At 37.0% G+C, this 14,476-nt stretch overlaps 1 protein-coding gene across 1 annotated transcript in view; it reads right to left on the bottom strand.

Annotated features, from left to right (window-relative positions):
• Positions 1 to 14,476, bottom strand: part of ATR (ATR serine/threonine kinase) — a 111,253-nt gene that overhangs the window by 69,832 nt on the left and 26,945 nt on the right. Inside the window, exons 14-18 of the mRNA XM_005675482.2 lie at positions 13,988 to 14,158; positions 12,034 to 12,228; positions 10,669 to 10,854; positions 1,734 to 1,826; positions 101 to 231 (exon numbers count right to left, since the gene is read on the bottom strand). Coding sequence (XP_005675539.1) covers positions 101 to 231; positions 1,734 to 1,826; positions 10,669 to 10,854; positions 12,034 to 12,228; positions 13,988 to 14,158 — 776 coding nt within the window. The remainder of the gene's footprint in view (positions 1 to 100; positions 232 to 1,733; positions 1,827 to 10,668; positions 10,855 to 12,033; positions 12,229 to 13,987; positions 14,159 to 14,476) is intronic.

Raw genomic sequence — 14,476 nt, 5'->3', positions numbered from 1 at the left:
TTACAACTGGTTTGAACCCAATTTCCCTCAAAGGGATAAGAATTCAAGTTAGTGTTACTGGAAGATGCAAAATATCTAATGAATTCAGGTCGTTATTTACCTGCAACACAATTCAGGAAAATCATCCTTGAATCGAAGGCCAGTTCTCAGCGTGGTCATCATCTTCACCCTCACAGAACTGACATGTTTGGGTCCCATCAATTTCATCAAAGACATTAAACTGTTCAAGGCCTGAAAAGTAAGTAGGGCTTCAAAATAAAGCCATAAACAAGCTGGCAGGAGCAGATGAGCCCTAAGGACAAGTGCTTTCCATCCTAATCTCAGTGTGTATCTATTCTCTGACAACACAAAGCCTAATGGCAGTAGTTTATTTTGTTCAAGTGCTTATGCAAGAATTATAATTTGAAAAATACAAGTTGGGTTCCTTTTATTTCCTGCTTTTGAAAGTGACTTGTTATTTTGGTCTTTGTGGTCTTCTTAAGCAGTAATTTTTAAATTTATTAAAACCATAATACCTATTTTTTAAACTTCTTCATATCCATCCTGAACAGCTATGTAACACATGCATTTATGTCCTAATGGTACTAAATTCAAATGCTCTAATTTAGTAAAACAGGTAACTAATGACATACTCAGAAAATGGTACACACATTTTATTGTGTGGAACACAGAATCAGACTTGTATGAATAGCTTCAGATTCTAATGAATGGGTAAAGAAACTCTCCTGTCAACCTTAACTCTGTGGAAAAACATGAAAGCTCTTTATGTTTTAAACAAACAAACTCTAGTTTTCTTAGATTTGAGGTTATCCTTTCACTTGAGATAACAATAAGAAAGATTTTACATACACAGAAGTCGTTTTGGGGATTAAATTCACCAGTTGACACCAAAAGAACAAGTATATGTTGCTGAAATTTTCATAGATTAATATTGTACCCCATCTTTCCTAGCTCTTTAAGGTCATTAAGAAAGTGGAGTATAGATTGAAAAAAAAGCATCTATTCATGGGTTTTTATTATAATTTTACTGACTGCAGAGTGGGAAGCAATAAAAAGGAAAATTTAACCAGTATCTAAAATACTATCCCAAACTACAGACAAAAATTTCCATTTGTTTGCAATCATAATGAAACTACACTATGCCAAATGTGTTTAAATATATACAGACAAATACAGAAGTTACTTTACTTTCTATAGCCCAACACTTTTGGTATTCAAAAACACAATGGGACATGACTCACATGAGACCAACTTGGGTTAATGAATTTAATAAAGCAACTTTTGTTTGCGCTGTCAGGGAGCGCCGGTCTCTTTTTTTCCCATTGACCTACGTGTTGTGATGATGTGAGCCTAAAGCTGCTGAGACCATTACCTGGCACTTAAGTTAGAGCTAATCCAAGGAAATTTGAGCTAAGTGATTAATTCTGAGAATACAATATCCAAAATCAAGTTATGCCAGAAGCTATGTATTATCTTTATACTTTTAGTTACACAGGCAACAAATTCCTTCAAGCCAGTTTGGGTGAGTTTTCCGTCCCTTATAAACAAAAGAACAGTAAATGATAACATTTTCTTTTCAGATTCCTCAAAAGCATATGTGAGTTGTTCAGGAATACAGAATATTATGTTTGATAATTTTTTTTCTTTGAATGTTTGCAGCTAGAAGCAGATGTCTCCTACATATTCTATATGAATTCTGTTCTGGCCCTTTGTAACCAACTATCATCACCTACCATTTTCTTATCTTCAATGCCAACACTGGAGCTTAGTAACTGCATATTGAAAAAAGCCAAAATGCCCAACAACTTGGGTTGCAAATAATCAGCCTAAGGGGAAAAAAACCAACACATAAAAAAGGTATTACATAGTTTCATACAAACCAAATTTCATAAGTCAACCATTTACTTAAAATCATTTCTGTTTTATCTAACTACATTAGAATACTGGAAATAACCAGTTGCAGAATTACGTTTCTCCCAAAGTATATATTTTCACATGTAATACTTTAAAAATTAATAAAACTGATTCACAATTATTATGATAATATATGATTAAATAGTTCTGTACTGTGAGAAAATCATAAGCCTTTGAATTAGAGTTGAGCTATGATAGAATCCTCAGGATCTGACTCATGTCAGGATCTAGAGTGGTGAGGATATTCATCTTAAGGAGAAGAATAGAAAAAGGCTAGTGAATGTCCTTATTTAGAGCATTTAGAGTCAAGGTGGGGAAGAAAAGTTACTTGAACAAGAAATAGGTACTCTGCCAGAGGGGCTTTTCCCAGGTGCCACTAATGGTAAAGACCCTGCCTGCCAATGCAACAGACATAGAGATACAGGTTTGATCCCTGGGTCGGGAAGATACCCTGGAGGAGGAAATGGCAACCCATTCCAGTATTCTTGCCTGCAGAATCCCAGCAGAGGAGGCTGGTGAACTACAGTCTAAAGGGTCACAAAGAGTCAGACACAACTAAAGCAACTTAGCATGCATGCACATGCACCGTGCCAGAATAATGTTCTGCCATAGCAGTCAATATCCCCTGAGGAAATAGTAAAAGGGCTACAAACCTTGGGTATCAACAGCTACAAGTTAGGTATCACTAATTATGGCATTTTGAGTCTCCTGAAGTGGACAGGGTTAATCTTTCTTGAAAGAAGGGAGTAGAGGACAGGGTATGGACTTTAAGTCAGCCAAACCTGGGTGCAAATCCCAATTTTAAAACTTCCTAGTTTATCACGTTGGATGAGTTACTCAGCTCTTCTGAGTCTATAAGATGGGAACAATGAAAGTATCAACTGCATAAAGCTGCTGTAGAGATTAAATAAGATAATATGTATTAAATACTTGGAATACAGCAAATGTTAAATAAATCTTAATATTATTACAAACTGGGACTGTGAGTACTCTGCAAAGAAGAATTTTCCTCTCTATAAAAGTCTTCAACAGGGGGATTCCCTGGTGGCTCAGTGGTAAAGAATTCATCTGTCAGTACAGGAGACAAGGATTCAATCCCTGGTCCAGGAAAATCTCACATGCTGTGGAGCAACTAGGCTTGTGAACCAAAACTACTGAGCCTGTGCTCTAGAGTCCAGGAATCACAACTACTGAGCCCACGTGCTGTAATTACTGAATCCTGACTGCCTGTGCTCTGCAACAAGAGAAGCCACTGCAATGTGAGGCCAGCACACCACATCGAAGAAAAGCTTCCAGTCACCACAACTAGAGAAAAGCCTGCACAGCGGCAAAGACCCAGCAGAGCCAAAAATAAATAAACAAAATTAAAGAAAATTAACAAAATTAGTTACGACAAGGACATGAGTAATGTGCATGCTCAAGCTTCCACAATAAACACAATAAAGGTGTGATTAAAAAAAAAAAAAAAAACAACTTCATATATAGGCAAGAAAAGGGACCAAAAACAAGGAGGGGAGCTGGGGAGAAGCAGCAGTTAGGATATTTTCCAACTCCAGGAAAAAGTTGCATTGTTTGACACTGAAGTACCTAATTCAAGTATCTTTAGGTCACACACGCTACCAGGTTGGGTGAGGAGGTAAGAAAGGTGCACACTAGCTCACTGTAGGGGAAGCTGAGTGTCCAACACATTTTCCAGATTAGACATTGGGATAAACTTTTTTCTCTTGCAGAGCACAGAGAATCATGTTTACCAAAGCCTAAAACTGCACTTAATTTACAAACTTCCAATTTGGATTAAGACTCAAGTTTAATATGTCATAATTCACTAATTGCAAGGTTCTATCTCATTCTTAGGGAGAAGGCAATGGCACCCCACTCCAGTCCATGGACAGAGGAGCCTGGTAGGCTGCAGTCCATGGGGTTGCTAGGAGTCAGACAGGACTGAGCAACTTCACTTTCACTTTTCACTTTCATGCACTGGAGAAGGAAATGTCAACCCGCTCCAGTGTTCTTGCCTGGAGAATCCCAGGGACGGGGGAGCCTGGTAGGCTGTCGTCTATGGGGTCGCACAGAGTCGGACACCACTGAAGCGACTTAGCAGCAGCAGCAGCAGCTCATTCTTAAATGAAAAGTTGATATAGGTGATACTCACATAATCTATGTCAACATTCTAATGTTAAAGCTCTTACATTTAGACAAATAGTTCATTCATCTGCCATTCACCAAATATTTATTATGTATGTCTAGAATACTCTGCCAGGTGCAAGTGTACAAGATAAGCAGTCACTTTCTCCCTACTAGCTTACACGGGAGACTGACAGAAGAAGATAACATTTATAAGTAAGTATGTAAATAAGTTTGTAATAAATACTATAAAGAAACAGACATGGTCATATGAGACAGAAGAACTGGGATGAAGTGATTAGGAATTTAGATGGGATGATCAAGAAACTCTGAGATCTAAAGAATGAGCAACATCCAGGAGAAAATTTCAAGTAAAGAGACTATTTTCTGTAAAGGTTGTGAAGGAGGAAAAAGCTTGACATCTTTAAGAAACACAAACAATACTGAAACATAGGCAGAAAGGAAGATAAAAGTTGCACAATATGTGAGGGTGGAAAAGTATGCACCATGTAGAGCCTTACAGATTAATGAAAATCCCAGAAGAAATTTAACCAAGGGAATGAGTTTAAGCTGTCAGAAGAGTACTTCAAATGCTGTGTAAGTAACTGATTAAAGACGTAGGAAAGAAAGAGCAAAAAGAGAATAATTAGGAAGTGATCACAGTTGTCCTGGAGAAAGATGATGGTCACTTGTATAAGGGTGGTGGCTGCAGATAAGGAAAGACAGACTTGGGGGACAGACTTGAAAGGACTTGTTGATACTTAATTTTAAAGGATACAGGAAATGGAGGCCTTCCAGGTTTTGATCTGAGGAACTGGTATCTGAGGACAGATACTGTAGATATTGGTACCATTTCCTGAGAAGTAAAGACTATGAGAGGAACAGAATTAGGGAAGGAAAATACAGATTTTTATAATTTGGGCTTCCATAGTGGCTCAGATGGTAAAGAATCTGCCTGCAAGGCAGGAGACCAGATTCAATCCCTGGGTCAGGAAGATCCCCTCGATAAGGGAACCAGTGGCAACCCACTCCACTATTCTTGCCTGGAGAATTCCATGGACAGAGGAGCCTGGCAGGCTACAGTCCATGGCGTCACGAAGAGTCAGACATGACTGACTGACTAACATTGGGCAATGGAAATGTAATGTTTGGACTTGTTTGGAGATGTTTAAAAGACAGGCAAATATAGATGACAAAGAAGAAGTTGGACAGTCTCAGTTTGCCAATGTCCTTCATCCTCAGATCCATTCTCTGTCCTTTTCTGCCTGCCTATCTCTGTTTATTTCCAAGGCAAACCATTCACGATCACAGTAATCCAAGTATATGCCCCAAACAGTAATGCTGAAGAAGCTGGAGTTGAACGGTTCTTGAAGACCTATAAGACCTTCTAGAACTGACACCCAAAAAAGATGTTCTTTTCATCAGAGGGGACTGGCATGCAAAAGGAGGAAGTCAAGAGACAACTGGAGTAACAGGGAAATTTGGCCTTGGAATACAAAATGAAGCAGGGCAAAGGCTAACAGAGTTTTGCCAAGAAAACACACTGATCATAGCAAACACCCTCTTCCAACAACACATGATAAGACTACACATGGAGATCACCAGATGGTCAACACTGAAATCAGACTGATTACATTCTTTGCAGCCAAAGATGCAGAAACTCTATATAGTCAGCAAAAACAAGACCGGGAACTGAAGGTGGCTCAGATCATGAGCTCCTTATTGCCAAATTCAAACTTAAATTGAAGAAAGTAGGGAAAACCACTAGACCATTCAGATATGACCTAAATCAAATTCCTTATGACTATACAGCAGAAGTGACAAATAGATTCAAGGGATTAGATCTGATAGACAGAGTGCCTGAAGAACTACAGATGGGGGTTCATGGCACTGTACAGGGGGCAGTAATCAAGACGATCCCTAAGAAAAAGAAATGCAAAATGGTTGTCTGAGGAGGCCTTACAAATAGCTGAGAAAAGAAGAGAAGTGAAAGGCAAAGGAGAAAAGGAAAAATATACACATCTGAATGCAGAGTTCCAGAGAATAGCAAGGAGAGATAAGAAAGCCTTCCTCAGTGATCAATGCAAACATATAGAGGAAAACAATAGAATGGGAAAGACTAGAGATCTCTTCAAGAAAATTAGAGATACCAAGGGAATATTTCATGCAAAGATAAGCACAATACAGGATAGAAATGGTATGGGCCTAACAGAAGCAGAAGATATTAAGAAGAGGTGGCAAGAATACACAGAAAAAGTATATAAAAAGATCTTCACGACACAGATAATCATGATGGTGTGACCACTCACCTACAGCCAGACATTCTGGAACACAAAGTCAAGTGGGCCTTAGGAAAAATCACTCAAACAAAGTTAGTGGAGGTGATGGAATTGTAGTTGAGCTATTTCAAATCCTAAAAGATGATGCTATGAAAGTGCTGCACTCAATATGCCAGCAAATTTGGAAAATTCAGCAGTGGCCACAGGACTGGAAAAGGTGAGTTTTCATTCCAATTCCAAAGAAAGGCAATGCCAAAGAATGTTCAAACTACCACAGAATTGCACTCATCTCACAAGCTAGTAAAGTAATGCTCATAATTCTCCAAGCCAGCCTTTAACAGTATGTGAATGGTGAACTTCCAGATGTTCGAGCTGGATTTAGAAAAGGCAGAGGAACCAGAGATCAAATTGCCAACATCCGCTGGATCGTCGAAAAAGCAAGAGAGTTCCAGAAAAACATTTATTTCTGCTATATTGACTACTCCAAAGCCTTTGACTGTTTGATCACAATAAACTGTGGAAAATTCTGAAAGAGATGGGAATACCAAACCACCTGACCTGCCTCCTGAGAAGTATGTATGCAGGTCAAGAAGCAACAGTTAGAACCAGACATGGAACAACAGACTGGTTCCAAATTGGGAAAAGACTATGTCAAGGCTGTATATTGTCACCCTGCATATTTACTTATATGCAGAATACATAATGCAAAATGCTGGACTGGATGAATCACAAGCTGGAATCAAGATTGCCAGGAGAAATATCAATAGCCTCAGATATATAGATGATACCACTCTTATGGCAGAAAGGGAAGAACTGAAGAGCCTCTTGATGAAAGTGAAAGAAGACAATGAAAAAGTTGGCTTAAAGCTCAACATTCAGAAAACAAACATCATGGCATCCGATCTTATCACTTCATGGCAAACAGATGGGGAAACAGTGGAAACAGTGAGAAGCTTTATATTTTTGGGCTCCAAAATCACTGCCGATGGTGACTGCAGCCATGAAAGTAAAAGATGCTTGCTCCTTGGAACGAAAGCTATGACCAACCTAGATCACATATTAAAAAGCAGAGACATAATTTTTGACTTTGACTATGTGGACTTTTGTCAGCTAATTGCTAGGGAGAAGCAGCAATTAGAATATTTTCCAACTCCAGGAGAAAGTTGTATTGTTTGACACTGAGGTACCTAATTCATGTATCTTTAGGTCACACATGCTACCAGGTTGGATGAGGAGGTAAGAAAAGTGTACACCAGCTCACTGTAGAGAGGAAGCTTAGTGTCCGCCTAGTCAAAGCTATGGTTTTTCCAGTAGTCCTATATGGATGTGAGATTTGGACTATAAATAAAGTTGAACACCAAAGAACTGATGCTTTTGAACTGTGGTGTTGGAGAAGACTCTTGAGAGTCCCTTGGACTGCAAGGAGATCCAACCAGTCCATTCTGAAGGAGATCAGCCCTGGGATTTCTTTGGAAGGAATGATGCTAAAGCTGAAACTCTAGTACTTTGGCCACCTCATGTGAAGAGTTGACTCATTGGAAAAGACTCCGATGCTGGGAGGGACTGGGGGCAGGAGGAGAAGGGGACGACAGAGGATGAGATGGCTGGATGGCATCACTGACTCGATGGACGTGAGTTTGAGTGAACTCCAGGAGATGGTGATGGACAGGGAGGCCTGGCGTGCTGCAATTCATAGGGTCGCAAAGAGTCGGACATGTCTGAGCGACTGAACTGAACTGGACTGCAAGGAGATCAAAGCAGTCAATCCTAAAGGAAATCAGTCCCGAATATTCACTGCAAGGACTGATGCTAAAGCTGAAACTCCAATACTTTGGCCACCTGATGTGAAGAACTGATTCATTGGAAAATACCCTGATGCTGGGAAATATTGAAGGCAGGAGGAGAAGGGGATGACAGAGGATGAGATGGTTGGATGGCATCACCGACTTGATGGACATGAGTTTGAGCAAGCTCCAGGAGTTGGTGATAGACAAGGAAGCCTGGTGTGCTGCAGTCCATGGGGTGGCAAAGAGTCAGACACGATTGAGTGAGTGAACTGAACTGCACTGCACTGATGTGCCTTGGAGGCCAACCAGATTTCATTACTCAAGATTCCTTTTCCTCTGGGTTTCCTACTAAATTCAGTCAAGTGGAGCCACCAACAGGGGAACATAGGGCAGGAGTAGAGAGTGTGATATTTATAACTTCCTGCACTATCTGGGTTGTGAGGTGCTTCTGGCAGTGGTTATATTCCTCCACAACAAGAGCCCTTCCCAAACACCATGGTTCTAGCTCTCTGATGATACCATTTTTTCTTGCCTAGGAGGAAGGGGAGCATGTGTTTTCTGCTGTTTCTAGTCTTGGGTTTCTTAACACTCCCTGCTAGTTCTCTTAACCTTGCTTATGTCAATGAAAATAGCCCCTTCATTACATTATTTTCAATGAAACATTTGCATGTGTGCCATCTATTTCCTGCCAGGACCTAACTTGCATTAAGTCCACAAGCCCAAAGTTCAAGAGAGCTCTGGACTAGAATTTCAATTATAAAATCATCAAAATATAAATCATATTAAAGGATCAGAGGAATTCAGATTCCCTGTCATTTAAGGAGTGAATATTTATAGAGGAAAAAGACCCAATTACATAGTACTGAATGTAACATATAGAGAATAAGTAGATAAAGTACAAATTAAGAATGAGTGGACAATCACCAATGAATGAATATATGAATGAATATTATACATACACTCATATATATATATGTATATACAATGGAATACTGTGTTCAGTCGCTCAGTCATGTCTGATTCTGTTATGCTATGGACTATAGCCTGCCAGGCTCCTACGTCCATGAGGATTCTCCAGGCAAAAATGCTGGAGTGGGTTGCCATGCCCTCCTCCAGGGGATCTTCCCAACCCAGGGATCCAACCCAGTCTCTTGCATTGCATGAAGATTCTTTACTGTCTGAGCCACCAGGGAAGCCCAAGAATACTGGAGTGGGTAGCCTGTCCTTCTACAGGGGAACTTTCTACACAGGAATTGAACCAGGGTTTCCTACATTGGATTCTTGACCAGCTGAACTACCCGGGAAGCCAAGTGGAATACTACTCAGCCATAAAAAGAATGAAATAATCCCATTTTCAGCAACATGGGTGAACCTAGAGAGTCAGAAAGAGAAAGACAAATACTATATGCTATCACTTATACATGGAATCTAAAATATGGCACAAATGAACTTATCTATGAAAAGAAACAGATTCACAGACATAGAGAACAGACTTGTGGTTGCAGGAGTGGGAGAGGGATGGATTGGGAGTTTGTGATTAGCAGATGCAAACTATTATATATAGAACAAATAAATAGCAAGGCCCTACTGTATAACACAGGGAACTATATTCAGTATCATGTAACAAACCATAACAGAAAGGAATATGAAAAAGAATAGATACATATGTAGAACTGAATCACTGTGTTTCACAATGGAAATTAACCAAACATTGTAAATCAACCATACTTCAATAAAATAAATTAAGAAATAAAGAATGAGTGGACAGTGAAGCAAAAAGAAAATCAAGAAAATATGGTGTAACAGATGTCAAATAGGAAGGGATGGTCAGCTGTACTGAACACCAGTGAAAGTCGAATAAGACAGAAAAAGAGAAGCAACCACTGGATTTGATAGCAGGAAGATCATTTTTGACCTTGACAAGATGAAAATTTCAGTAGAATATTTCAGAGTCAGAGTTGAATGAGCTAAAGAATGGTGGTAAATGAGAAAGCCAAGACAGAAACCTCTCAAGATATTTTGCTGATAGTACTTTGAATATCTTCAAAGAATGAAGACAATCAAAAGAAAAAAATATTAAGTCTAAGATTTATATGTTTTTTATACATGAAGAAATAAAATAGTAAGATGATTTCAGATACAAATTTAAGACAGGGAAAGACAAAAAGGAATATTTTCTAACCTGCCTTAAACCCAACAAATAATTCAAATATAGTTTAGAACTGATAAAGTTAGTATGTTGTGCCAAGGAAGGGATAGTGGCACTGGGGAAAGCCATGAAGGTATTCTGATCCATAGTTAAAAGGTAGTGAAGAAAAATAAACAGCTTTACCCAGTGAAAAAATAAAATCTAAAATCATTTGAAAATGTATATTTTTCAATTTCGACATGTATGCTGTGACCATGCAATTCAAATAAACAGTCTTTTCAAAACAAAAATTCCAATTTAAAATTTAAATAAATCTTTAGCATTTGGAAAGTATATAAAACACCTGTTTTTTCAATTACATAAAGCTACAAAAAGAAAAAAACAAACCAAAAAACCCATATAATGCATTTCTTACCATAAGTTCAGGTGATGTGATATCTCTTGGACCTTGATATGGATCATCACTAGATGCAAATGAGGCAAGTATTGACAAACCATTGAAAACCTGTTGATAGTGTTCTCCAATACGGAGCAATAATTCATTATGCAGTCCTTGGAAATCTTGTCTCAGCAGGCTCCCCAGTTCAATTTCTGTTTCATTCTAACCGAGAGATACATTAAAAAAATAAAAAGTTGCTTTTTTCCCCGATACTAACATCTTGGAAATAAGTGTATTGATTTTATTTTATTTTTTGTATTGATTTTAATATGCTATAGTTAATCAGGAACTCTGGATCAGGTGACAAGAATTACTAATAATATTTTAAAAGGCATTGGAAAACGATTCTAATCTTGACTTTTCCTGGTAGGTTTGCATGGACTACAGGTAAAAAAGAGAAGTGATCAGACTTTATTTTGAAATAAAATTTTTTAAAGGGAGGATAGTTTTTTATAAAGTTTTAAAATGTCATTACCTTCAAAGAAATAGAACCGCTGAGAGGCAAGTTAGTGGCTCTGCCTCTCTCTGCCTTAGCTTTCTCATCCACAAAATGGAAAAATAATAGTACTTTATCTCACTGGGTAACTGAGAGGAGTTACGCAAGTGAAATAATCCATAAAAATTGCTTAGCAAAGTTTCCGACATGTAAGCATTGGAATGCTGTTACCATTCCACTTTCATAACATAGATTTTCTTTCTCAAAATAAATAAATACACTCAATACTCAAAAAGACTCATGTAGAAAGAGATCCATAGCTGGCATATCATGAAATATAGGAAATAAATTAACATTGGAGAAAAACAATAGTTACATATGCATATCTGACAGGTTCTCTTATTCCCATGTAGCCTCTTATTCCTCAGATTTTGTTGCTACTACGACACCAAAAATTGCAGCACAGGCTATAATTTTAAATTTGAAAACTAGCAAGAAAGTGGGCCAAACTGTAATCAGAGCACAAAGTAACTAAATTCAATGCTGTCATAATACTACAGTTGAAGGATATTGCCTCTTCTGACAGATATAATTATCTATCATTAGTCACTGATAGTTCCAATCAATTAATAAATTCTAAAATGAAATTAGTTGAGGAGCTGATCCATGAATGGATGACTATCACATACCATCACTGTAAAACAATAAAAAAAAATAACAAAAGAATACTTCTATTTAATACTCTCCTTTGGCCCAGGACAATACTTATTTATGTACCACTTGAACTTATATTACTCTAAGATAAATTATAAACTACTCACTCCACTTCCATAAGAATGTCACAATAGCTTTCCTATAATACTAATTTACATAAAAGAGTAAAACATATACAAACATTCAATTACCTTTAGATAATGAAGGGCACGTTCTAATTCATCCTTGGAACAGGAACAGACCAAATGGGAAAAAATATACTTGAAGTTATTTATTAAAATCTCTCTGCGATTGACATTTAATTGTTTTCCTAAAGTTCGAATGAGAGCAGAAGCTGCAGGGCTTGCTTTGGCAGCAAGGTCAGGAAGCAACACTTGTAATGTTCTCTGAAAAAGAAACACTACAATTACCAAAAAGCATATTTGATCAGGTGATAAAATATTCACATGAGCTATGTACAAAAATAATTAAAAATACCACCCAAATTTGGAGTCCACCTACAACATATCTGAATTCAGATTTACCACTTATTCACTCAACAGACATGTACTGAGCATCTACTATGGCACAGGCACTGCAGATACAGCAGTGAAAAATAGGCAAGGTTCTTGATGGTATGAAGTTTACACTGGAGGTGGGGAGAGATAGAAATAAAGAAGCTAATGTTCAAGAGGCAAAGAAAATAATTTCTCATTAGTATGTATTCATGCTTTTAATTAAAGCAGAGGTTTCAAGCTTGATTTATTATTTGATCTAACTAGTATTTAGACAATAAACAAAAGGAGCCATAAATACAGTATTCTAACTTCTTCAAATTAAGAAGTTGATGAGGGAGGGGGGTTCAGGATTGGGAACTCATGTACACCCGTGGCTGATTCATGTCAATGTATGGCAAAACCAATACAGTATTGTAAAGCAAAATAAAGTAAAAATAAAAATTAAAAAAATAAAATAAATAAAATAAAATACGTTGAGTGTAAAAAAAAAAAAAAAGAAGTTGATGATACAATATTAAAGAAAACCTTTATAATACACCGTCATCCCAACATGGCAACAAATCTATTTTGATTTTGGTCTATTTCCTTTAAGATCTTGTTCTTAAATAATATATAAAATTCCAAACATAAAACGATTGGCCTTTCATTTATTCACATATCTAACGAACAACTACTACATGTCAGTGACTATTATAGGCACTGAAGATATGACAATAAACAAGACCCAAACCCTACCCTCAGAGGTACTTACACCTTATTGGTGTTATGTCTTTCAACTTAATCCAGTAAGACTGGACATTATAAGGTAGTTTCTACCAAGTATTTATAATTATTGTATTACAGTGCATAATATTTTATGACCTAATTATTAGATACTTAAGTTTCTTCTCAGGGTTTTGTTTATTTGATACTTGGATAATGCTGCAGTAAACCTCTGCTTTGAGGCCCTGAGATGAAATTACTAAATGAAAAGGTTAAAAATATCTTTGTGGTCCTTAGAGTATAGTATCATAGTTTCTTCTAAGATTTGTCCAATTTACACACAATTTAATTTTGTTAAAATATGAAATTCTGTAGGGAAAAATTTTGCCTAGATCATTATTATAATTTATTAACTAATAATAATAAACTTTGCCTTTGGGAACACATAAGAAGAACCTACACCATCCATCTTTGAAACCTCAGCCCCACTAATGACTTTTCAAAGGCTTCCCAAACCACTACATACTACAAACTTGATTATCTGAATTCACATGTTATCTATAGCATTATTTTGTACTCCCACTACTTAGGGATAGATACGATCATATTAGACTTTGCATTACCAACGAAACCCATCATAGCACTAAAGACATAAATGCTTGGTAAATGGAATTAATTAGCATTAATTAATTAGTATTAACTTTTCAAGATAGCTAACCATAAAGAGCAATGACTCAAAACAACACATATTTCACTTTTATAACATAAGCAATATTATCATATCAAAGTCAAAAGATAACATGTAAATTTGAAAATCTATGGTCCTCATTATACTTGCCAGATAATAAACAATACCAGATTTTTTTAAAAAATAGAGAGAGAATGGAATAAACACAAAATACTGAACTGAAAACCTCAATAAAGTCAACTATACTTTGCAACGTACAGTAAGGAAACGATTAAGATCAGGAAAGTCAAAAACATTGGCAATTTCAGACAAGGTATTTAAAGCCATTTCTCGCTGGTGAGCCACATCTTGTTTTCGCATCTCAGCATTCTGGCATGGAGTATTAGGAAGTGCCGTCATCTGACTGGAGTGGAGGGATTCTACCAAAAACTAGAGCAAAATGATGTTAGTTTTCAAACAAGGAAGAACATTTAACTATTATGTTTTAGGCTAACATAAAGGCCAGTATCAGAGTTCTAAACATATTACCTGAATAGTTCATTTAATTTTTATAACAACCTTAATGAGGTATATATAAACACCCTTCTATAGATGAAGTAAACAGGCTTAGTTAAACTGGAATATGTTCTTAAGGATTACACCACTAGCACAGAGCAAAGCCTGTATTTTAACATTTCCCAACTTTTCAGAATGAACCTTTCTTGAGTGAACCTTTCTTAAAACAAAGTACCTTATCCATAATATCAA

Source organism: Capra hircus, chromosome 1 (assembly GCF_001704415.2).
Source record: "Capra hircus breed San Clemente chromosome 1, ASM170441v1, whole genome shotgun sequence".
Lineage (NCBI taxonomy): Eukaryota > Metazoa > Chordata > Mammalia > Artiodactyla > Bovidae > Capra > Capra hircus.
Note: the sequence above shows the minus strand (reverse complement) of the source record. Positions and strands in the feature narration are given on the sequence as shown.